At 39.2% G+C, this 26,811-nt stretch overlaps 2 protein-coding genes across 8 annotated transcripts in view; one reads left to right on the top strand and one right to left on the bottom strand.

Moving 5' to 3' along the window:
* The window catches only part of pigl (phosphatidylinositol glycan anchor biosynthesis, class L), a 30,727-nt gene extending 26,142 nt beyond the window's left edge, over positions 1-4,585 (bottom strand). Inside the window, exons 1-2 of the mRNA XM_053485335.1 lie at positions 4,265-4,585; positions 2,651-2,750 (exon numbers count right to left, since the gene is read on the bottom strand). Coding sequence (XP_053341310.1) covers positions 2,651-2,750; positions 4,265-4,583 — 419 coding nt within the window. The 5' untranslated portion in view covers positions 4,584-4,585. The remainder of the gene's footprint in view (positions 1-2,650; positions 2,751-4,264) is intronic.
* A 617-nt stretch (positions 4,586-5,202) lies between these two features.
* ncor1 (nuclear receptor corepressor 1) overlaps positions 5,203-26,811 on the top strand; it is an 89,078-nt gene continuing 67,469 nt past the window's right edge. For all 7 annotated transcript variants that reach the window (XM_053486031.1, XM_053486029.1, XM_053486030.1 and 4 more), the window contains exons 1-5: positions 5,203-5,340; positions 18,029-18,262; positions 23,916-24,013; positions 24,141-24,345; positions 26,148-26,333. In XM_053486031.1, the coding sequence (XP_053342006.1) occupies positions 18,155-18,262; positions 23,916-24,013; positions 24,141-24,345; positions 26,148-26,333 (597 nt within the window). In that variant the 5' untranslated portion in view covers positions 5,203-5,340; positions 18,029-18,154. The remainder of the gene's footprint in view (positions 5,341-18,028; positions 18,263-23,915; positions 24,014-24,140; positions 24,346-26,147; positions 26,334-26,811) is intronic.

The following is a 26,811-nucleotide window of genomic DNA, read 5'->3' as shown; positions in this document are numbered from 1 at the left end:
GTAAGCGAAGTTTTCAGGATGCTCATCGGTGACTGCAGAAGTTCTTTCAGCAACACTTGAGGTGAAGAACAAAATGTCCGTTTGGTACATGGCGGTTTGGCAGACGAGAAGGAGGAGGAGGAGGCACTGTATTTTGTGCTCCAAGAAATCTTAAGCCGCACACCAAAACTTTCCTCATGCTGAGGACGGAGTAACATTTTTTTTTTTTTTTTTGCCTTATGGTTTTTTTGGTAAGAGTTAAAGCAGTTGTTCTGTAAATACCGTGTTATCCGGGTGTTTGCTGTTCTCCGTGTATTTCCGATACATGCTGAAGGAAGACGTTTTTAGGCCTTCTAGAGGAGACAGCACAAAAGATCTCTATCAAAGCTGTTAGACTTGTGTGCACACACACACACACACACACACACAGCTGTTTTATATAATTGCTTCCATAGCACATTTCTTGGCAGGATATCAGGTGATATTCTTAGAACATCTGACTCTGAGCTGAAAAGATCAACCATAGCTAGTGACAGGCTGTAAATTAAAGGTATATAAAAAGCCACAGGGAAACACACACACACACACACACAAAAAGGCAAAATGTCTAAATTCAGGCAAGAAAATCTGACGTTCCTTTTATGGTTCGTGCTAATCCTATATCAGAAATTCACTCTAAACGCCTCAAATACCATTTTTCTGATATATTACAGTTCTGCTCTGGGGCAAATAAAGTTCCTGAGTAACTGACAAGTCAGACCTACTGTATCCCATCTAAATGAATTTGTTTAGTTTAACCAGGATCATTCCACTCTTCCACCCTCAGCAGATTTATCATCAAAAAGTGATTTGCCCCCTTTCTCAACGCGGCTTGATGCTTCGAAACCCTAACCTCGGTCAATAAACCTGTCGGGTCTCTTTAAAGCAGAAGCCAGTGATCTTGGGTGTCTGTTTCAGCCTCCGATTTCTAAATCTGAACCGTAGCCAAAGCATGACATCATCCTTGTTCGAGCAGATTAGGGAACGAGGATTTATCCGCTCGTACGGGGAAGGCACGATAAAAAAGCTCTTGGGAAGACCAGGGTATAATTTCTGGTTCACTAAAGTTACAGGATGAATTATGATTCGACAAAAAAAAGGAATAGTCTCAAGACATGTAGGAATTTGCTCCTTTAAATGAACACTAACAAAGGGGAAAAAAGTTCATATCCCACTGTTTGGGACTTGAACAGTGCCTGGGGGATCTCCTCTCCTTTTGAGATCTCATAGTCATGACTTCTACAACCTCTCCTCTGAGACACTTTTGTGCTTAATGGGTCCAGTGACAGAGGGGGCTAATACATCAGCCCCGACTGCTCTAAAGCTCTGTTGTGGTCCGAATGGACGGCCTTGATTTGTAGCCTGACCACTGTTTGCTCTTTTGGTAGCCAAGGGAGAAGGGGAGGGTCCGTGCCCAGCATGGTAGACCCTTGATGGCTCTGCTTGCAGGGACCTTAGGAGGGAGGTAAGGGGCAGGGGGGTGGGGGGGACTCACTGCTTGAGCCTCACTGTTTATTCAGGAAGAGAGCAGAAGGAATGTCGTGAGCGATGAGAACAGATACTCGTGTAAAGGGTGAGGAGACACTCGATTGGTCTAATGGGGGTAGCTTTAAGGCTCATGTGTTGTTAATTGTATTGTAAATCCTTAACAACTCGAGCATCGAGTTTGTGCATCTCTTATTTCTGATGTCAGAGCTCAGAGATGTAGGAGTAGACTTAAATCTCATCCATCAGGTTAACCACACATCTCGGAATCAACTTGATAGTAATAAGTCTGTTCCGATTGTGCTTAAAGCCTCCTCCCTGGGCTCCCTTCTCCCAATCGGGCATGGAATCAAAAGTCTAAGATAGAGCTGTACATCCTTCTTGATGCACAGACTCCACAATAAGTGTTTGAAAGTGCATTTAATTATATTAACCTTTCATTGCCGGGTTTACAATTTTTATTTCAAAGAAGCTCCGCTTCCAAGATCTTTGGTGGCCCATAAAATGTTTATAAAATGACCTTTCCTTCCCAGCATTGCCCTTTTTTACTGATTTGTGCTTCATTGGCTTTTCTGTGAGATTGGACCAGGGCGGGCTTTTCTTTGCTCCCTGCGGCCATGGGTGACCCTTGAGTGCCCATGATCCTGTCACTAGTTTGCTTGTGTATAGTTGGTGATGTTGTGTTTACCAAGTGGTGGTGGTGGTGATGATTAGATGGCTGATTGGTGTGTTTTCTTTAATAAATAGCGAGCATCTTAAGAAGAAAGTACTTAATAAGGTGTTCAAAGGAAAGAGGCTTCGAGAAAAAGCAGAATTTTACCACAGAAAAAATCTTCCAGTGGATGGGACATCTCTGTGGTAACAACATACAGGAAATTACTGTATAAATGTCCTGAGGCACCACAACTACGGGTCTTATTTCTAGGTTCCCTAACTAACAAGTCAAAATTTCACTTCATTCCATTTGGCATAAAGCAAATGTGTATCTTTTTGCGCTCCAATTTGGCAAAACTCCTTTACCCTGATTTAATCTGGCTATAGTTCAAGCATCAATTTCAAATACTTCCTTGTGGTCACTTGAATACAATGTGATTGATACAGCAAACTCATGCAGGTTAACATCTCCAGAAAGTGTTGTTGTTCTTACTTGTTTTCAATAACAGTGACTCGGTGAGCAGGAATTCCCAAAACGGCACAACTGTCAAGCAGCTCCTCTTTACGCTGGGCGCCTTGATTGTAGTAATTGCCTGTATATGACAGACAGATTGATATGACATCATTCCCTGAGTTACATAATTCAGAGTACAATGCACTCATTTATAAAACTGTATAGTAACACACATGGCTGCCATTTTAGTGAAATCGGTCTGTAACCGGAGTGCTGAATAATATAACTGTGAGCTGATTATAGTTTTCAGTTCCCAGTATTTGATTTAGGGGTCGGATCTTATTCGGGTGTTAGACGCCGGAGTTTTAAAACCTTTGCACACTCCATGACAACTGGCTATCTCGTTTATTCGCCTTATAGGAACATCCCACAAGAGCTGTAGTTTAGGAGCTGCTGTGACCAACTCATCTAGCCATTACAAAAATCTTCACATTTGCACTTTTTTCCTGTTTCCAACACATCAACTTAAGAGGGAAAAAAAGTTAAGTTCTACATGCCATTGTAATCATCCTTGTTTCAGTAGCTCCTTCTTATTTGTCTTTCGTCTATTCTCTTTCAGGGGTCACCACAGCGAATCATCTGCCTCCATCCTACTCTATCTTCTGCATCCTCTTCTCTTACCCCAATTAACTTCATGTCCTCTCTCACTGCATCCATAAATAAAGACTTTCAGATTCGAGAGTTTATATCATATTCTGTGTGCATGAATTTCGCTCCTTGTGCTTGGTGGGTTTCCTCAGAGGGCTCAGGTTTCTTTTACAGTTGAGGACATGCATTGTAGGCTGATTAGTTTTTTTGAATGCGCCTGAATTTTGAGATCGTCAGCAACGTAACTTCCTCTTACAGCCATGACCGATGGTATGACGTCACAGCTGTAAGTCGCAGCAGATGAGCATCATTCACAATAATAAGGGGACGGACAGATGTGGAGTTGTCCCTGTCGTTTGTTTGTACACTTTTATGTGGTTTCTTCCCATCTCCAGAAAAACCTACACATATGATAGATAGCGGTAAATGCATGCAGGCGTACAGGGTAGCACTTTCGCCTTGCACCTCCAGGGTCTGGGTTTAATTCCCGCCTTGGGATTTGTGTTCATGGAGTTTGAATGTTTCAGAGTATTCCGGTTTCCTCCAACAGTCCAAAGACCTGCAGATTAGGTTAATTGACAACAGGGTGTGAATAATCGTGTGAGCGTGTGTATATGTGTGTGCTGAACATGTGTGACATTATAGGTCACTCAGCACCATTCGTGATGATGGGGGATGGGTGGAAGAATGGATGTATGGATAAAAAAAATGATGTCTGTATCCTTGCATTAAATGCGAGTAAGTGTGTAGAGTGTTCTTGAAATACCCAGACCAGGAGGATAAGCGTCTCCCGAAGATGACTGAATGAAAAACAAGAAAAATGTGTATGCATACTTTAATCAATAGGTTTATCTTGCTGAGGTTGAATGCGTGCTTATATATTATGACGAAATGTTTGACCTGTTGCTATGGTAACAGGACAGAAACTAACCACTCCTTGCCTACAAAGTTAACTTTTAAGCACTTCCCCTTCCGTGCTTGTGAGATCTTTACACCAAGACGTACCTGATGATAAACACAGCAGGTAAACTGCTGCTCGCGATTCGGTCAGTTTTAAAACCGCTGGCGCAAAAAACATGCACTCGTCATCAGGATGCGCCGTGACGAGCAGGACGCGCGCTTCCTCGAACGCGCGCGCTTCATTTCCACTCGTCGTACTAGGCAAACCAGACGCCTCGGGAGTCGGCAAGAAGTTCACATCTTTCGCAGAACGCAAAATGTTATTTCTTGACGACGGCCATATACGGTTAAATCTACAATATATCAGTTTTATCCACAGAATGTAACCAAGGAAACAAAGAGTGACAGAAAGCAAAACAAACATGTCTGCCGGCTCATAAAAGAATCCGGGTTAGAACAACAGGCTCTTACTGAAGGTTCCTCTAAACGATAATCGTTCTGCGTAAACGCAGGATGCGAAAATATATATCTAGTTGCGTATTATAATAAAAATATTTGTTGTTTATTTCTTATACAAATAAACAGATAATCACTTATATATATGTGTGTGTGTGTGTGTGTGTCTGTGTGTATTAAATCGTATGCACATGTAACTGCATGTGGGTCACTTAAAAAAAAAATCTTTTAATTTATCCCAATCGCAAATCTTAAATTTTTGTTTCAAATGATGCATTCCACAGTTATATTCTAATAAAGCACTAGCTAAAAAATACTTTAAAGGTTTGGGTGGGGAAGGCTTGCAGGAACATTAAGCCGTCTGTGGGGAATCCTTTCAACGTAACACCAGATTATCCTGTCTGGTACAAAAAAAAATGATTCAGTCAGCGGTTTAAGTGTCGACTCGAACATTCTTCAAAATATAACTTGTTTTTAAAGATATAAATTTTTAGAGAATTTTATATTTATTGCGTATTTTGCTTTTTAAAAATGAAGAAAAAAGAATAGGGTTTAAAAATTTTTGGTGCTTCCAGGACAAATAATACCGTTGAGGTTTATGTGTGCAGAGCACTAGTGTCTGCAGCGCTCACGCAGTCCGTCAGAGGCGGAATAAAAAGCGTATTTTAGTCAGATTAGTTTGTTTGTGTTTTTTTAACCGGTCGGCGCGTTTATATGGAAATGAGGTGAGTTTTTTGGGTATATTTAATTATATTTTTTCCTGGTGTTCCACTTGCTTTTGTGTATAGACCCCGCAGTCTTGTGTGTGTATATTAACGTAGTTGTGTGGTTGGCTGAGGTTAGCTTAGCCTGGTAGACGTGAGTGACAACATGGCGGCCTGCTTCAGGAAGGTGAAATGTTCAGAGTGGAAGCTGACCATTTCTGCGTTATTCCGCAGTATTCACCGGAACAGCGTGTTTAGCGTTTCATAAAGTGTTTATACTAAACCTTAGAGACCAATGTTTGGGTCTTTTTTGCACGGGGGTGTAGCGGAGAATCACGGGTTTCCTTGTTCGACTGCTAGCTAACAATGGCTAGCGTTAACGTTAGCCAAGGTGCTAATATAATTGAGAGAAAGCAAAACTGCCAAACTGTTAGGATTCCGTTGTACTTTTTATTTTTCTTTCAACGTATTAAATGTACAGAGCTGTTCTGAGTATCAGTTTTGCTTTGCTGCGTGTGTGTGCGTGCGCAATCCGTTTTATGGTCGGGGGAAAATAAATAAATAAATGCTTTGTTAAAAACGTAGGAAACTTTGGAGTTTATGTGTTTGATGTTAATGTTAACCGTTAAGGAAGCCGAGCTCTTTAACGGTAACGCATAAATAGCCTGGTTATATAACTTGTTAATGCAAATTGCAAAGGTTATTTTCATGTTTATTTTTAAATCCTTAAAGCTTTATTTCTGTAAATGTTTTCTTTGTTTCTAAAGAAATTACGAATAATGTGCTAAAGAACGTTAATTCTATCCACCTACACCGTGGATCAGTGTTGTGACAGCTCCCGCGCATGCGCACTTCACTTTCTACGTTATTTCTATATATACTATATATAGTATAATATAATATATATATATATGTGTGTGTGTATATATATATATATATATATATATATATAGATGTGTGTATATGTATATAAACCATAGCCACTGGATGCATGGATAAAATGGAAGTGTTGTTTTAGGAAGGGCATTCGGCGTAAAAAGTTGTTGTGGGGATCAGCCTAAAGACTAATATATCTAACAAAATTTCTGTTTGGTTGTATGGCCGGCGGGCGATGTTTGTACAGGAGTAGTAGCACCGTGTAGCAATGGAGATGTGTCATGTGTAACAGTTCAAATCAAATTTTATTTGTCACGTACACAGTCATACACAGTACGATATGCAGTGAAATGCTTTTTCGACTACCAGTAACCTTAAAATAAAAGCTTAAACATAAGAAATAAATATAAATAAAAGGTAATACGGTATAAAATAAAGTTAACTGGTAAAATATACTGTACAAGTAAAAATAAAGATATATTTTAGTAAAAGAAATATTGCAAAAAAAATATGAAATGAACTAGTAAAAATTAAATATACTGTGCTAAGTAAAATAAAATAAAAATATACTGTACAAATAAGAACAAAATATATATAATATAGAAATATGAAAGAGGAAAATAGAAATTTGTTCATATAAGTAATGCAAAAATGGCTGAGGTGTGCAAATAAAGTGACTTCTTAAAGTGTCTTATTATTAAGTGATTTGTGCAGTGGTCCATAATGAAAGTATAAGTATATAGTGCAAAAAGTGTGCATAAATGTGTCCATAGTGTCCATGAATGCCCAGTTAGTGTTGGATGTAAAAGAGATGATATTGGGTCCTGTATTGGGTGGTTGAGAGACCTTATGGCCTGTGGGAAGAAGCTCCTCCTCAATCTGTCTGTGTTGATCTTCGGGGAGCGGAAATGCTTCCCAGACCGCAACAGAGAGAACAGTCCATTGTTGGGATGGCTGAGGTCCTTCACCATCTTCCTGGCCTTAGTCCAGCACCGTTTGCTGTAGATTGAGTGCAGGTCAGGGAGCTCGGTGCAGATGATTCGTTCAGCTGAACGCACCACCCTCTGTAGAGCTCGTCTGTCCTGCATGGTGCTGTTCCCGAACCAGGTTGTGATGGTTCCCGTCAGGACGCTCTCTATGGTGCAGGAGTAGAAATTCCTGAGCACCTTGTTGAGATCATGGTTGATTCGGTTACGGATCGCCATGGTTTTGTGACCGACAGACTGACTTCTAAAAACTATTTTTTACATTCATGGTGAAGATGAACAGATCGATCGGCCAGTGAGCAGAGTTGGCTGGTTTTCAGTTTGATTGACAGCCAATCAGTCGCAGATCTGCCTTTTTCTTCAAACTCTGCAAGCGTATTAGTCTCAAACTCACTTGTTACGCACACTTTACACAAGTCTAAAAACACCACGAGCACTAATTATTTGACAATCGCGTTGGCAGCCACTCAACAAGTGAGCCTGCACGCTCAATGTCAGGTTGAGTTTTGAGGCTTAAAGCGGAAGGTAAAACGCCACTGTGTCTTATTGTTTACACATTTTTAAAATATGTGTTGCTCGGGAAAAAAAAAAGCTTTTTTGCTTAATTTGATTTGGTTTGAATTTGAAGTTAGTTCGTATTGTTTAAACGCTACTCTTGGTTTTTTAAACAAGAAAATGAATGTTATTTTAAGTAATTGTTAACCTTTTTCTTTAAAAGATTTAAAATAGTAATCTGGGCAAAATCTAATGGGGAGCATCATCACCACCTTGTATTTCATACGGTGAGGTAATAATATATCTGATGACATCAGGGGCAGATAACATTGGGGCAGCACGAGCAGCGAGTTAATCGCACACTCCCTTCAGGATCTGCATGTGGGCGGGCTACTAATAAATCTCTAGTGATTAAATAGCGTTTCTGCTCATATATACTACCCCACCAGAAACAATACCACGACACCTAGGTGCTGATTCGATTTATATTGCAAGTGTGTAAGTATCATAATTTTTATAAATATCTTGAATCGCTATAAATTTTTTTTGTTTTTCACATTATGTTAACCTGTACACTGTGATAAAAATGTAAGTGACTCCGGACAAGGGTATCTGTCAAATAATGCCATACAAATTGTGTTGTGTCTCACTGCCACAAGTTAATTTATCGAGCTCTGAGACGTCTAACCTGTCTGCCTTCCCATTGTTTATTTAGTGTACATGGCGGATGTTTAAAGGACGATTTAAGACATATGTGTCGAATGGTGTCTTGGATGAGTCCTGTGCAATTTGTTCGTGAGTTGCTTTGTGTGAGAGATGTTTCTTCACCTCAGGACTGTCTGGATTTCTTCTAAATCTGCAGAGAGTCCTTTTACACATGAGGAAGGAAAAAAATGGAAGAAAGTCTTATAACTGTGACATGATTTTATCCTGTCATGTGCGACATGCACAGAGGCGTGACGAGTATAAAGCTGTAATAATTTCCTTATCTGCAAACAAAGCTATGACGTATAAAGCCTAGTATATAACTTGTGGGAGAAACTAGCGGTTTACCGATGAGTACATGACCACTGAGGTTGTGTTGCTAGGTTCGAAGCATTTACATTTTTACCCTTGTAAAAGTGTTTCCCCCTCAAAAAAGCTCTTGCAAGTGCGAACATGGCACAAAAGTGTCTCTTCCTAATAATTTGAATATCAGATGTGACCGGTTGATAGCCACACGGCTCATTTCGTGACACCAGGGAGTGAACCTGTGCTTATCGTGTCCCGTGTCTGTATTATATGACAAGATCTAATGGTTCTTTACGGCTGGGTATTAAAAAGGCAACGAATCTCATAAAAGGAAAACCGCATTTTAGATTCAAACCCTGGTGTGTTCTCACTGTATAGTGAAGCTGTACTGGAGTCACATGACTGCAAGGTCATCTTGTTCTGTTGAGGAGGAATATTTCAGACAGCAGTAGTCTAACAAAAGCAGCAGCCGACGGAGTGGGGTTTGTGTTTTTTGCATTTAGTTGAGGCGGAAATCCAGGCTAGCTGTAGACCTGTGCCAGTCTACCTTTTTCTTTTCTTTTTTTTTTCTTTTACTGTGTCATGTAACTAAACTTTAACCATGGTTTACAACACAGTGCACACTGCTGTTTATATATATATATATGTATATAAAAAAAGTCTCCATGTTTACCTGACCGTGCCTCACCGAGTAGTGTTTAAACCTGAAATATTTCTCAATAAGATGTATGTTCAGCTTTGGGAGTTTGGGAAGTAGCCTAATGGAAATAATTACTGCAGATAAAGATGTCTTCTTCTTCTTTTTTTTTTTTTGTTGTCATTTTGGTGTTTTGTAGCAAATGGAGTGTTATAGATGTGTTATAGATATTTTGCTTGGCGAATAGTTCTGACTGTTATTTAAGATCAGGCGTTTATTAAGATGTTCGCTTTCAAGTTCAGCTTGTCATATGCGCAGTAAAGGCACATCTTTCCTCTGTACAATGAAATCTTTTTTTCCAATTTTCTCCTTTAATTTAGTCGTGGCCAATTCCTCCCCGTCACTAGGGGGCTCCCACATTAAGGCTGCCACTACCACACAGCTGGGAGGGCCGAAGACTGTTTCCTGCGAACTGCGTGACCGCATCTTTTCGAACTGCTTGCTTACGCACGCAGGAGGAGGAAAAGCGCTAGCCGCTCCTTCCGCATGCGTGAGCTCACAGACGCCCCTGATTTACTGTAGGAAAACAGCATCACCCGGGTTTCGAACCAACGCTCCTCAGATGATAGGGCGAGCGAGCGCTTTACCACTGTGCCACTCGGAGGCTCTGAAATCCTTTCTTTGCTGTCCCCAATGAACGCCACAAAGAATGATGCAATTTAAAATAATTTAAAAATGGATTGGAGGAGAAATAAATCTGTGTACATGTTCACATATATAGTATGTATGTATCTCTATCTATCTATCTATCTATCTATCTGTTTATCTATCTATCTATCTCTAGGTCTTTACATGCTTAAAACTCAAAACTAAAAATTGGCAGACAGGCTGGAATCTGCTGCCGTTAGGATGCCTGAGGATGCCTCAAACGGGTCAGCCGTGATGATGCCTTAAACATACACTGAAAAATGATTAATAACTTTCTGTGCGACATTATATTGAGTGGCACGTTCAGTGACATCATAGTGTGGTGATTTATTTTTTTTTTTTCAGCATCCGCGACCTATTCTACACATGTACACATCACAAATGTTAACATGCATGCGTGCACACACACTTGGACATTACACACATTACAAGAGAAACCGTCACCTACAGTAGATAGAGATATCAATGTTAGTTTCTTCGCTCTAAAGATGGATTATTCCTTTTTATACCTGATCTGAGGTGTTGCTTCTTGGGCTTTTTTTTTTTTTTTTTTCATTGAACACACAATGTCTGGCTTACAGTTTAATCAATCATGTCATCTGGAGAGTGTGTGTGTGTTTAAGGGGTGTGATGGTTATTTTTTTTTGCACACTGCTTTTTTATTATTTTTCAAGAGTTTCTTGATCTGCTGGCAGTGGCACAGTCGTAACCCGACACAAGACGTATAATTACTGTGCCTGTGTCCGTGTCCCTGCCACGTTGCTTCCTACGTGTTTTTTATTTTTATTATATATTTTTTACATATTCTGAGGAGCTGATAAGGTATGTTTAATCTGGGTGTTATTTCATTTGGAGAAAAGCATCCTGATCGGTGTGGCTTTTTTTTTTTTTTTGGGTTGGCAGCATCTCAGCGGGGTTCTTTTATATACATAGTACACCATTTAGTCAGGTTTATGATAATCCTCGTGCTTTTTTTCACTTGGTGTAGCTTGTTAACTTGGAGCGGAAAAAGTTGAAGGTGGGGGAAAAAAAAGCATTGGATGCACACGTTTTGATTCGGTAGTATAAAGTCCTGGTTTTCTCAGCGGCGTTTTGAACAACAGACAAAAAGACACAAACAGAAGGCATGTGGATTTTATATACAGTTGTGTCTTTACCAGGTGAGAGGTCATGAAAAATGTAACAATTATACCTCTAAAAAAAAAAAATAAAAACGGTCACCAGTGCACCTCAAGGTTTTTTTTTTTTTTTAAATAAATTTTTTTATTTTGCGTTTCGCTTTTATCCAGACAATCAGTAGTGCCGACTGTCTCTCGCTATAAAATAAAAAATAAAAGGCCAGTACTGATTTTGAATCCTTTGATCGTTCCTGTGTCTGCCTGGTACGAGGGCACAGAACCATGCGCGATAGTACAACAGGGCTGTGTTAAATAACGAGAGCGCCCCAAAACATATGACGTTTCATTAAACCGCTCTCCTGCAGTGCATTTCTCAACGCATGATATCTGATATCACATGCCTTTCCTGTGCTCTTGTGCGCTGTCTGTAGTGATGCTCGGTAAATTTTACCTTGACAGTGTTGGTGATGTCGTTAAACAGGAAGAAAAAAATGTAAATACCTAACGTCGTTAATAACATCAATAGGTTTTTCTTTTTTTTTTGTTTTAAACTTTTGAAACTCGTGCTGAGCTAACTACTGCACAAACTAATTTTTTTTAGACCAGTCTTTAAGTACATTCATTATAAGATAATTCTGGCAAAGCATATGTGGTACATATTTACATTTCGATCAAACTGCACCAGTTTTTTTTTTTTTAAGTTTTTTAATTAAACCAAACCTGTCAAATGTGAACATGCTGTGTAAAGACGAAGCGAAAGTCTATTATATATTTTGTGTGTTTGGCAAAAATGTAAGAATCACATCAGTCTGTTTCACACATCCGATCTTTAGGGCGGACCGTCCACACTGCAATTTGAAAGTTATCACATCGGATTTGGACTGACGGTCTAAACATAGTCTGATCCGTTGACCAATCTGCGTCGGTTGCTGTGGCAACGGAGACTCGCACGATATCTCTACTATCAGTACTTTGCTTGTACTGATGCATCCTCTCCAAAGTATTAGACATTTTACTTTGTCCTCTGTCCAGGGACTATTGTTCTCCATTTCCATACTGTGCGGGTTAGCCGGCCGCTCTTCCTGAAATCTTCCTTAATTTAGCCGCACGGAAAATTCCAGGGCATGGCTTTTACTTACTTTGAAGTAATGGAGACAAAAGCGGGAAAAAAACCTCTCTGTGACCTTCTAGAGCACACCTGTAACTTTCTACAAAATCAAGTTCACACTAAGCTATTACGACCACTCAGTCGGGAGGGCCTAAGACTATCACATGTTTCCTCCAAACCACGTGACGCCAGCCGATTACAGCGTCACCCAGGAATCGAACTTGGATTCTCGGACGGTTTTTGAGCGGGATTTCACCGGTGGATTTTAACTTCCACGTCGGAGTGCGAGTGACATAATCCGATTTAAGCGGGTCAAGCATCCGGACTGATATGCACCTTCAGGAATCCGATCTGAATCTGATCAGATTCGGCTTTTTTTTTTTTTTTTTTTTTTTAGGACTACATTGAAGGAATCTGCTTCCAGTCTAATTCCAATCTGCATGTGTCATAAATCTAATTAGTTCTGGCGGTTATTTCTTTTATTTAATATTTTTTTTAACTGATATTCTACATATTATTCAAACAAAAGTTTGGACACACCTTTTAATTCCATGGTCTTTTCTGTAACAGTTCTTGCAAGAAGAGTATTGTCTAATGAATTTGCAAAACCCATCACGCACTATGATGAAACTGTCTCTAAAGAAGGCGGTCACAGGAAAGCAAGACCAAAACTTACCTCTGCTGTAGAGGAGAAGTTCATTTAGAGTCACCAGCCTCAGAAACCAAAAATTAACAAACACCATCTCAGATTAGAGCCAGTATGAAGAATTTGTAGAGTATAAGGAGCAAACACGTCTCAATATCTGAGTTGATACTCATCAACTCTGTATTAAAAGGTGATTTTGGAGACCTTTAGCAGTGTATTACGATTTAGAAAGAAAGAAATAAAAATCAGGAAATACCAATATTAAAGGTGTGTCCAGACTTTTGACCAGTAGTGTGTTTAATAAACATGAAATGCACTCAAGACAATCGCTGCTAACTGATGGATTATGGCTGATTTTTATTAATTTTTTCCTATTATATTTTTTTTAATCCATGTCTCGGGGAAACAGGTCAGTGATTAAGTTTTATATGATTGTCTACAATAAACTTAGGTACGTTTATTGTAGACAGTCATATAAAACTCAGTGTGCCCTGGAGTTCAAAAACTAGATAAAATGTTTGATGTTTATTTTCTTAGAAAAATACATTTTAAACATCTTAAATTCTTAGGAAAAAAATAATTTTAAACATCTTATCTAGTTTTTAAATAACAAAAATGCTTCTCGTCATGAATGTAGCCATAGAACCTGGCATGGCCTTAAAAAAGAAAGAAAAAACAATAAACGTACCTACAATGAACTTACCTGGTAGTTCATCTTGGAGGTCAGAGACATATTGTGCTTCGTTGCACTTAACTGACCTGGATTGCCGTAACAAGTAATAAATTATAAAACAGGGCCAGGTTTAGAAATAAAACTGCAAGACATAATTTGACTAAATATATCACATATACTCTCTCACTCACACACACACACACACACACACACACACACAGACGCCTATCATAAAAACTGCAGTCTGTTTTGCTCTTGTGAGAGTTTGTAGTTCATAGTTCCACGCCTGTCACTCAGTCTGTTATCTGGGGCCGAATCTGACTGAATTCGATCCTGGTTGCATTCCTAACACTGAGAGAAGTTTATTAATTTGAGCACAAGACAGAGGTACACCCTGGACAGGGTGCCAACCCTTTACAGGGCACACGCACACAGACACAAATGCACAGACAGAGAGACTACATGCAATTTGGAAATGCCTATTTACCTCTTTTTGGACTGTGGGAGGAAACCCACCAAGCGAAGGGAGAACCTGCAAACTCCACGCACATACAGACCCCGAGGCAGGAATCGAACCCTCTGCCTCAAAGGTTCGAGGCGACAGAGCTAATCACAACGTCACCTTGCTGATATGTTTTAAAATTGTATTTATTTACTTATTTTTTTAACACAAATGGGAAAATACTCTCAACAGATTACAATACATCAGTCATGCTATTTTTTTTGGTATTCTTTTGTCCTCTTTTCGAGAATCTGGTTGGTACTGGGTCAACATTTACATCATCAGAAGTGATGATCTAGTACAGCTCCGATAAAAAAAAAATCGAGTCACTTTTGGAGACGTGGTCATGTGACAGGAACACATATTTCACTCACTGGCTGCAGTATGTAGCACTTTATCCACACGGTCTCCGCGCCGTGAGTGAAGCACGCAACACGCCTTCCTTTTTGGGACAAGTTTTTTACCTTTTAAACGTATCATAATCGCGTTTACCCAGTTTATTTCCGCTGCAGCACAAATCGAAAACACCAGGTTTGAGTGAGGGAACGAGTGGACTGTGCACAAGAGGGGAGAGATGCCAACACTGGAGCTGCTTCAAAGAGCAAATGGGCCATGAAACACAACGAGTTGTGTTAACAGTATTGTCCCTTTATGTACCACGTTTCAACACTTAACAATATGCCGTAACGTCGCAGACACACCAGCCCAGCCTTGAACGAGTGTGTTGGTGCTTCACGCTTCTGTATGTTTATGTATGCTTGGGCGCGTGGTCTTGTAGCACGAGCCGGAAAGTCAAATTACAGGAGCGTGTTACGTTTCAGTCATTTACAAAGCACCGCTGTACACGAGCGCTCACCTGGCATGCGTGTACAGTTTATCTGAAGGTGTTAAGAGCTCAGTATTTGGCTTAGTCATCTTAAGATACTTAAACTAATCTAAAGTGAAAAGTAGCCTTGGGATCTGAATCTTTAGCCCTGGGATAAAATGCAGGGAGTGATTTTAAAAGTTAACGGAGGATTTGTCTATTTATTTTATGATTTTTTTTTTAAGCCCAAGCTCACACCCCTTATCTCATCTATGTGGTTTGACTGCTCAGCAATTTTGTTTTTTAAAAAACGTTCAAATTTTTAAAGATAAAAAACATAATAACTTTGCCGTGAATCGCGAAATTGGGTTTCTATCCTGAAGCGGGTTTAGGTGCAGGTACACGGTAGGTTCTATTAACCTCAGGTGGGGTTGGAAGCGTTTTACTCCCCAAAACTTCGTACAAAAACAACAACTTCCAACCGCACAGAGACGGCCTCGACTCCCGGTTTTAACACTCTAGTAGAGATTTTAGGTAAAAAAAAAATAGGTGACCGTGGAATAAAGTTATAGACAATTAAAAGTAAATTTAACCTTCAGAGACGGATAAAATAGTGAAGAAAATGTTCATTCGCGCATGTATTCCATGTCTATTCTACGTCTATTCCACGCTGCGGCTAGCGGAAGTCGCTTTGGGTAGTGGATAGTTTTATCATTTAAAAGATTAATTTGTTACCTAATAAAAACGAATTCAGTTTAAGTACAGCAGTGCTTTACTTGCTAGAGCTCGCTTCACGGAAGAGATTGTAAATATTTTGAATAAAGCCTTGTTATGTTTAAATTATTTCATCACTTAAACAACTTTTAAATGTTTAAGTATGAACTATTTTTTTCCCAGTTGAAAGTTGCTGCACTAAACTTTACCGAAGCCATTTGTTTGAAACCAGAACAGATACAGAGAAGCTCATAACGGATCCGCGGCTTCAGGTTGGATGTTTCGTTTCACCCTCGAGACTGTGAGTGCTGTGATCTCACCTGTTCAAATGAACGACACCAAGGTTAAAAACACACCAGGATCAATTCAAACCAAATGAGCCCCCAGTGCGTGAGAAAGATTTGAAAGAAGGTTAAACACCTAAAGACTGTTGAATTTGTTAAACCGTTCATTTCGTCTGGTGTGAACCAAAAACAAAACAGACTGACCCCCTAAAAGGAAAACTCTAGTGAGAGGACCAAAAGCTTAGAATCACGCCTCTGAAACTCGATACGCATACAAGATTCAGAGGTGTGACTTTTGAAGCTTTTGGTCCTTGTGTGGTTTAAAGCGACACTTAAAGGGATTTAAATGTCACAGCTATTTTGGAGACCACAAGGGGAAAATATTTAAGTTCAAAGAATTTTAAACTGTCATCCGGAACGATGTAATGGAACAGGTAAAAACAATGTTTTAGTGTCCGGGTGTACAGAAGTGATGTCCAAATGAAAAGAAGCGCATACGGCGTTATGACGTTCCCTCCTAACTCGAAAACACAAGTGTGGCAGATGTTTGTAAGTTTACTATTTTCTTCTTAACAAAACTTTTGAAGTTGACTTTTACAGGATTGGGAAAAGTGCCAGTACAGGATCCCCGCAAATCGCCTCTGCGTTCGTTCTTTCTTTCTTTCTTTCTTTCTTTCTTTCTTCGGTTTTTCTCCTCAAAGCGATCTGTCACTCGTTTCAGTCCGTGCTACACGAGACAGGTGTAAACGTTTGTGTGAAAGGTTTTTCGTGCACCGTAAAGTGAGGAAGTCAGCGCTGTAATGATAATAGCACTGATGGAGAGGAGGGTGGATACGGACGGATGGATAGATAGATGGATGGATGGCTGAATAGATAATAGGATGAGTGGATAGATGGATGCATGGATAGATGCTTACATTTCCATTTGTTCAAAGTGCGACACAGAATTTGAGAAGCAAGGCTGTCTCGTTTAAGTGCAGAGATCTAGGGCAAAGGGAGAGCTGAAACTAAACACGTACACACACACACACACACACACACACACACACACACACACACACACACACACACACACACAGCAAAACTATCGATGGGTATTTGTGCAAAGCCTGTGCAGTGCTATAAAGGTTAAGTCACACCTTGGACCTGAAGTTATGATGATTATAATTATCCATCTTGTGACGTCGTTATTATAGATCTTATTGGTGCAAAATCAAACTGTTTATTATATATTTTTTTAAATGTTGAAAGCAAATCAACTATCATTATATGATAAGCAAATCCAGTAAGACTAAAGCTTTTACCTACTGTCGTGTGGTCCCCCCTCTTTTTTTTCCCTTTACATTCAGATAGCGTTTTTCTCATCCAAACGTGCCATTTCAGTGTCCGTGTATCTGAGCTCCTGCAGAGCCACGCCCCTAATTGGATCGATCGAAACAAATGTGGAAAAAGAGCATAAAGCAGTGAATTCCCCCTCCCCCTTTTTTTCTTTTCCTGCCCTTATACCAGCGATAATCAATATATAAAGTGAACTATATAAGACTATCAAGACTATAAAGTGAATTTTTCCGTAATAGGTGCCCTATAAAATAGTGTTAAAGGTCCGGTTTACTGTTCTGTAGGTTTCCCTTCTTTTAAAACATTTTATTAACTTGTGTTACTTCAAAAGTAATCATCAAAAGTTTTGGCCCATTTCATAACAATAAATGAAGAAAAAGACTAAGGAATGCTGTGAATGTTTAAAGCTTTAGTGTATTGAAGATAAGTGTTTTTTTATATATATATATATTTTTTTAGTTCTCATAACAGCAACCATCAGAATGTCTACTAATGACTCAAAAGTGATTTTTTTTTCTGTAATAGGTGCGCTTTAAAATAGTGTTAAAGGTCCGGGTTACTCTTCTGTAGGTTCCCCTTCCTTTAAAACATTTTATTTTATCAGTTTGTGTTACTTATAATATTTAAAACATTTTCACATTGGGGCCTGAGATAATTTATGAGAACACCGTTTGGTCACTTTTGTTATATTTGTTAAAATGGCATCACAGATGGTGTGAACAGATATCACAGATCGATTCAGACGTCCTGGTTTTAAACTTCCCAAACGTTCACACGTCCTGATGTCTCTTGTTCCTCTGTTTTTCAGGTGCGCCGGCAGGACGGCCATGTTGGAGTTGAGCCCGTAAGCGAGTCTCCCCGCCTCAAGGCTCCGGGCCTCCCGGGCCTTCTGTCAGAGCCTTCATCTTCAAAACAAGTCACCATCAACAGCAGCATGTCAAGCTCAGGCTTCCCCCCCAGTCAGGGGAGCTTCAGCAGCGAGCAGAGCCGCTACCCGCCCCACTCAGTACAGTACACCTTCAGTCCCGCACGGCATCCATCGGTAAGTCCTGACCCTCATCCTCCTTTAGTTAACACGAGCCCAATTCGCACGGGATTAGTTTTACCTGGGGACCTCGTGTGATTTAGAGGTTAACCCTCTTCATATTTAAATTTCAGGGTGAGCAAAGCCTGCGATTTTACCCGAATTTACTGGTGGATAATTCGTAGGGTTAATTTTTACTTTAATTCAATCTTCCTTTTTTACTCCACATCCAAGCACGCCATTTCAGTGTCTGTGTAACTGAGCTCCTGCTGAGACAGGGAAGGGGATGATCATGTATGAGGTCACATCCGAGGGCAGGGGGAACTGAAATGGTTCGGTCAAGCTTTAAATGTGCAAAGAGAACATAAAGCAGGTAATTTATTTTTAACAACGATAATCAGAATGTCTGTCTAAAACTGACTCAAAAAGTACATTTCTGTAATAGGCGTCCTTTATAAATAATAATCCTAAATAATGTTAAAGGTCCGGGTTCTGTAGGTTTCCCTTCCTTTTACTAAAACATAAAAAAAAAATAGTTACTTTTAATATTCAAAAGTTTTGGCCCATTGTATGAAAATAGTTTTTTAATAATGGCACAGGGGCAAAGTGGTAAGCACTGCGTCCTCGCATCTCCAGGGTCAAGGGTTTGATTCCCGACTCTGGTTCATGTGAGTGGAGTTTGCATGTCCCTCTCCTTTTTTTCCTCCAAAGTCCAAAGACATACAGATCAGGTTAAATAGGATATGCAGTATAGAGGATGAATAAATAAATAATTGTCTCTCTCACAATTGATAATTCTGACTACTTCAACCCCCTACTTTCGAGGCCGGAATATAAATGCTGTTCAGTTTATCGTGCTTTGTGGCGTCCTGGAATCGACTCCTCAATTCCAAACACGTCATCAAGTTCAGTGAAAGTGGATATCTAATGAGGGTCAGTTTTTTCTCTAAAGTGCTCCAATCTTCATCTTGTATATCAGGGTTCTGTAAAGTTGGTGCAAATGACATCACACATCACTTTTTGGGTTATTTCAATTTGACCAGCTAGTTGTGTGTGTGTGTGTGTGTGTGTGTGTTGCGTGAGATCGCCATAGTGATGACTCTGAGACGCTTTAGCATTACCTCCATTTCCGTTTTTTATTTGATTTAAACGTTTTTTCTTTGTAAGCAGCTTGAATTTAGTAATAAGTGTGTAATGTTTTTGTAATGCTTTATGCCATTGTTACTTTACTTTTTTTTTTGTTGCCTTTTTGAGGATTAAATGCATTTTAATAAGACTACGGTTCAGGAGGTCCGAGGTTAAAAAAACAAAACAAAAAAAACAAACCACAACCACAGATTTGTCCCTGTTGGGCCCTAGAGCAAGGCCCTTAACCCCTTAACTGCTCAGATGTAAGTGGCTGTGGATAAGTGTCTGCCAAATGTCTAAATGTAAAAAATGTACCTGCAGTTTAAACGTACTGAAGCTGTTCTGGGAAAAGGGTTTGGATAAAATTCATTTTAGGAACACATCCATCTCTTTCTTTCTCCATATAAAATCTCGCTGTGTTCGTCATGACAAGCACATATACTTTTTTTTTTTTTTTAATACTCATCATAGTGAGACATGTGTTCAGTTTGAGTTTCACCATACAAATATTTGGTCTGTAAATTATGTTGCCTGAGTGCAAAAGCTCTGCGTTTGTACAGCAAGTCTTGAGAATGTGGTATCTGGTGAGACAGATGTTCAACAACAGCTGCCAAGTCATTGTTCCTGGTTTCTTTTTTTTCTTTTTTCCCAGCAGTGCATAGTTTTTTTTTTTTATATATCTCCTCAGATGACAATAGTTTAGTTTTAAGCCCATGTTGACGATGTTGCATATAAATCATTTTAATAATATAAATTATTTAAATAGCTGGATTATTGCGCAAACTTGAACATATGATTGTATGTTATTTCTATCATCTCTGGGTCTGGGTGTTGTAATTTTGCACAACGAATGATGATGTGAGGCTGGAAAATCAAAGCACAAGTAAAACATCTGTCCTGTAAAATGCAAATTTTTTACATTTTAAATTGTCAAGTGAGCTCGTTAGGATTTATTCAATTATTTATTTTTCTCGCAGGCATTTTTCTATTTGTCTGTATTGGATCTAACGCTGGATTATGGCTGGGCGATATGGCTGAAAACTGTATCACGATATCAGTGTTTCATATCGGTCGATATCGATAATTATTGATATTTTTATGACCCATTTAAAATAAGGACCAGGAGAAAAATCTATTACATTTAAACATTTTTATTTTAAACTTAACCTTCCTCTGATTATAGTCCCCTCAGTTATTAAGACAGAAATGTCAATAACCATGGAAAACACAAATAATTGAGATATAAACATAAGTCTAAAGTCACAATGAACACGTAACAATTATCTCTTAACATTTAAGGTGCAAAATGAAAGAAAATGTAAGAAATGCTTAATAAAGTGTAATAAAATAAGTGCATTTTCTGCTTTTGAAGAGGAATCCAGCAGACCAGCATGAGACAACGACATGGCGCAACCAAACGTGATACTGTTACATGATTGACGTTAGTGTATCACTCCTTACGTTGCTAGCCTACCAGAGAGCGAGTGCCTTTGTTAATGCAACTGTCACAGGCAACCGGAAGCGAACCAGAAGACTAGCAGTTAGCCCTTGTAGCGTGGACGGTAAATCCAAACACGGAAATAACGCGAACAGGCACAATTATACCCGCTGTTGCGAGCTAGAGGTTGATTTTACGGCAGCTGTTTACGGGAGTGTAGGCTAGTGCAGGCAATGCTTTGTGGGTAATGTAGTCCAATGTGCGTGAACGCGGAAATGTGAGATGAGCTGGAATATAGAGCCTGAAACTGTTTTCTTTTAGTAGTTTTTGGTTTGATTTAAGTACAGAATCCACCCAGAAGTTTGTAATATCGCCTGACAACGCAGAAAATAAAAGAATGGACATGCATTGACTCGTTTGTCATTCCCATCACTGCATGGGCATGAATTAACGGGCTGTTGCGCTGCCGCGAGAAACGACAAAATAAAGCGGAGAAGCTAACACCGCGTTCTAGCAACACACACTCACTCAATGAGGAATTAGACCCAAAATCACATAAGATCCGGCAAAGCGTCGGAAATGGCATGGGCAGACTCAATGACTGAGCAATGTGAAGCGCCATCTTGTCTCCTTTTATACTTCCTGAATCGCGACCGTACTACTTCATGGTCCTAGTGCTGGTCGCGGAGCGAGTGCGCATGACAGCAACCAAACTAGCTTCACGACCTCTGTTTTCTTCCAACAAAGAATAAGAATTATCGGACGTTTTATCGAACACATTTTTTATTGATATTGATCACGTGTCTATCGTGATACATATCATTATCCTTTTATCGCCCAGCCCTACGCTAGATCACTTGCTGGGTCGAGTTTGACCGGTTTCGCAGAGTCGGGAAACGTATAGTGTTGAGCATGAGCATAGACGTGCTGATAATTCTTTTAAAGCACGTCACTCGAACGAGTTCATTAAAACTCGTGACGCCCCGGGTGCGGATAAAAAACCGGATAAATTTTTGCGCTGGCATCCGGGTGAAGTGAGAGCTCCAGCGAATTATGGCATTTGTGTTTTGGTCGCTTAAAAAGTCGAAAGTGTGAAAAGAAGTGAGTTTAAGTTTTATCATAGAGCACATTGTTTTTAGGACTGATGATGGATTGAAAACTCAGCAGGTGGTTGGGGGGGGGGGTGTCAGGAGCCATCCTAAGAGACTTTGGGTTTGAGGCAGGGTGCACACACACACACACACACACACACACACACACACACACACACACACACACGGCAATTTAGAAACCTGCATATCTTTGGACTGTGGGAAGAAACCAGAGTACCCTGAGGAAATCCAGCAAACACATGTAAACTCTATGCACTCAGATCTGAGGCAGGAATCGAACCTACAACCTTGGGGATACAAAGCAAAAGCGCCATCGTGCCGCTAATTTGCAGACAATGCGTAAATTTCTATTTTATTAATAAATTCATAATAATAATAATTTAAAAAAATTTTTGGCATCAGTGTGGTGGTACATGGATTGATTAATTGATTTTTTAAAATTATTTTTTTGGTTCCGCTTTTTTCTTCTACTATTTAAACCGGGTCGTATCCGAACGCGCACACACGCACACACATGCACACATGTAGTGGAAGAGTGAGAGAACTGGCAGTCCTAGCGTACTGTATTATTCACACACAGCTGTTCATGTAGGAACTCCGCTCAGTTTCCCCGACGTTCTCTGGCTTCTTTTTGCTTTTTTTTCATCTTCAGTATAAGAAATGTAGAAGCGCCAGGGCTTAAACGTTATAAATCAAACTGGTTATCGCACATTCCATAACCCTACAAAATGGCCTAGAACAAACCCCAGCTGCTCTCTCTCTCTCTCTCTCTCTCTGTGTTAAACAGTTTGAATTGGTTTTGATGTTTGTACACAGTCGTGAGCGTTGCCCCTTCACTGCTGTAATCTTTGTAACAGTTCGTGATGTAACACAGGGCTGGAAGTCCAAACTGAGGACTATTGCACTACTGAGCTGTTTTTTTTTTTTTTTTTGAGAATTTTCTACTTCTGCTAACTGTGACATTGTGAAATTGCCATCTGTAGGTCAAAAGTCTTCCCTGAAATTGAGAAATCGATCAAGAACTCAATGACCCTGAAACTTTAAAATCGCAAGTGTGAAGCGGTGCTTTTTTTAAAAACTTGTATTTTTGGATTGTTTTTAAACATTTATTTTAATGATTGAAATTAGTCTCCTTCAAGTGTTCACACGCAATACTCAGGCAATACTTGTATTTTTTGTAATACAAAAATAACGGCACGGTTGTGCTTGTCGGTTCTGCAGCAGACACCCGCCCGAATCCCGGCAAGCCACCGGAGCGGGGCAGAGGAGACGCGGCAGAGCTGTGAGCTGGCTTACGAACTTGGCCGCTTGCCCTGAAGGTCGTTCGCAGTTTATTTGCTAAATTTGATTAGAGTTCTGAGAATGTGACTTTTACAGGAAGGCGTTTTTTTTATTTATTTTTTTTTCCTTTCTCTGCCTCGTGTTTATGATTTGCGCTGCATTGCAGACCGAGGAGAATTTATCCGTATGTTAAACAGTAAGTCAAGGACGTCCAACCAGCCGTGATGTTTTTTTTTTTCCCCCCTTTCTCTCTCTTTTTTCCCCCTCGGGTAATGAGTTCAGTCTCGCTTGCTCGGGCCTCTAACGTTGCCCGGTTTTGTTTCATTGATTTCCACCCTGCTATCTCATGACACTTTGTTTGCTGAACCTGTTGTAATTCCCAGACTGTGTGAAGACAATAGACATGTTAGTAGCACGGTTTGTGTGCTTTATTGACGTTTATTGTTTATTTTACCACCACCACCACCTGGAGTGAAATAGTGTGTAAAATTTTGACCTTTCCTGTGTCACCCTCATGTCTTTGTAGACCCTTATTCAGAAGAGCACTCCTGTTTTTCCTTTTGTATTTTATATGTATACTTGCTTTCTGATTCTGACTTTGTGTGTGTGTGTGTGTGTGTATGTGTGTGTATGTGTGTGTATGTGTGTGTATGTGTGTGTATGTGTGTGTATGTGTGTGTGTGTGTGTGTGTGTGTGTGTCTCTGTGTGTAGGAGTTCACACTTACAGAATACCGTAATGCTCACCTGCAGGACCAGCAGCAGCGCCGTCGACCCTCATTGCTGTCGGAATTCCATCCTGGAACCGAGAGGTTTCTCTCTCTCAAACACACACACAACACATTGCATAAACACATGTAGAAATAATAAAAAGCCCATAACTCTACCAAACACAGGCTTCAACTCTTGAATTCTCAAAGTTGTGTCTGTGCCTCCCAGGCCTCCAGAGCGCCGTCACGGCTATGAGCAGCAGCAGTTCCACACCGTTTCGTCCCAGCCGGATCACGAGGCCCTGGATGCCAAGCGTCCTCGCATCGAAGGCACCAACGAACCCCACCTGGCCCGTGTGCCGCCCACCAGCATCGTCGTGCCTCTGTCACACCCTGGACAGGACGGCCTGAGAACCCCAGGGGACATCAAGAAGGTCGGTGCGCAGAGATACAATACAGATGATCTTGAGCAGTTACTACACACGTGTCGCTTCAGATATCTTTGTCAAACAGACACACACCTGAGTTACACTGTGGGGTTACTGTGATTAGTCTTTCCAAGTTTAAATACAAATGTAAATTATGGTTAAAACGGAGTAGTAGCTTGTTCAGTCTGTCCACAGTCGGGAGGAAATCCTGTAGATGTTTTTACATCTGTTTCCTTAGACTTGGATTAATTTGACAGTGAATTATTGCGTTTGTTAAATTTCTTGCATTTTGAGTTGATGTACTACTTCTACTACTACTAATAATAATGTGTTTATTAAAATATTACTACTACTAATAATAATAATTTGTTTATTAAAATATTATTACTACTACTACTACTACTACCACTTATAATAATAATAATAATGTGTTTATTAAAATATTACTACTTCTAATAACAATAGTGTTGTTTATTTAAAATACTACTACTACTTTAAAAATACTCTTCCCCTACTCCTACTCATAATAATGTGTTTATTAAAATACTACTACTACTAATAATAGTGTTTATTAAAATAATACTACTACTACATTAAAAATAGTACTAATAGGAATTACAGTAGTATTTATTAAAAATACTACTATTAGTAATAGTGTTTATTAAAAATACTACTACTAGTAATAGTGTTTTTTAAAAATACAACTAATAATAATGTGTTTATTAAAAATATTACTACTAATGTGTTTATTAAAAATACTACTACATAAAAATACTACTTATAGTGTTGTTAATTAAAAATATTACTAATAATGTGTTGTTTATTTAAAATACTACTACTACTTCTATTAATAATAATGTGTTTATTAAAATACTACTGCATTAAAAAATACTACTACTACTAATAATGTTGTTAATTAAAAATACTACTAATAATGTTTATTTAAAATACTGTTACTACTTTAAAAATACTATTACTACTTCTACTAATAATAATGTGTCTACTTAAATACTACCACATTAAAAATACTACTAATGGGAGTGTTGTTTATTAAAACTACTACTACTAATAGTGTTTATTAAAATACTACTACTAGTAGTAATGTGTTGTTTGTTAAAAATATTATTACTAATAACGTGTTTATTAAAAATACTACTACTACTAGTAATAGTAGTGTTTATTCAAAATACTACTACTAATAATGTGTTTATTAAAAATACTACTGCTGCATAAAAATACTACTGCTAAAACTACCAATGTGTTTATTAAAAACAATACTACCACTACATTAAAAATACTTCTGCTAATGTGTTGTTAATTATATAATAATGTGTATTACTAAAAATACTACTGCTACTACTACTACTAGTAGTAGTAGTAGTAGTAGTAGTGGTAAAAAAAAAGGACAAATATCTATTTAATCCTTATTAATAATTAAAAGTAAGTAAAGTAAGATAATTTATTTTATTTTTGTTTGTTTGTGTGTACTTGTTTTTGGTCATCTGTACTCGGTTTTACGTTCCTGCTTTTCACTTTGTTGTATGTTATCCTTTTTGCAGTGTTCTCACGTCCTCACTGCATGCTTCAATTATCATACAGGGTTTTTTAACTTTATGCCTTCCTTAAATATAAAAGCGTTAAAAGTGTCTAAATGAAACAGATAAAAGTTGAGTACGAGTGCTGTGGGAACACGATCGTTCAACGTACATGATATTTTACCAAATTATTTTATTTATTTTCAGTTTCACTGAGCTGTGTTTGCATTAGGTTTGATCCCTGTCCCCGTTTGAAATCTGTGTCCTCCTCAGGAGACGCAGTTCAGCGTGAAGCTGGAGGCTTCGTCCCCAGGAGGTGGAGGGATTCATGCCATGGGGGAGGAGCAGGACGCGTCTCCTTCCAAGCTCTCCAAAGAGGAGCTGATCCAGAGCATGGACCGCGTGGACCGTGAGATCGCCAAGGTGGAGCAGCAGATCTTTAAACTCAAGAAGAAACAGGTGAGCAGCGTTTGCAACGCTTCGGTTTGATGTTTAAGCTTGCGTTTCCTGGAGTAGCAATTATTTAACAAAATCCTCACACACATTATTATACTACATAATTAAATTTTTTTATTATTTGTATCGTGCACCTTACAGCGCAGGGAACTATATATATATATATATATATATATATATATATTTTTTTTTTTCCCACATATCCTGAGGTCAGAGCTCAGGGTCAGGCAGGATACCCCACCCCTAGAGCAGATAGGGTAACATTGGGTGCTGGGACTTGAACCCCCAACTGTCCGATTATTAGCAAAGAGCCGTAACCGATTAATCCAAATTTAAATTCACAGTTTATTGTTTGTTTTTTTCAAGTGATGCACTGCAGTAAGTCATGCTTTACTGTTAATTAACACGTTACAATACAAGACCTGTGAGACTGAGGGCTCAATAGCTAAACCCCACTCACCTTCTTGTGCCTGGTCCGGGA

Source organism: Clarias gariepinus, chromosome 24 (assembly GCF_024256425.1).
Source record: "Clarias gariepinus isolate MV-2021 ecotype Netherlands chromosome 24, CGAR_prim_01v2, whole genome shotgun sequence".
NCBI lineage: Eukaryota > Metazoa > Chordata > Actinopteri > Siluriformes > Clariidae > Clarias > Clarias gariepinus.
Note: the sequence above shows the minus strand (reverse complement) of the source record. Positions and strands in the feature narration are given on the sequence as shown.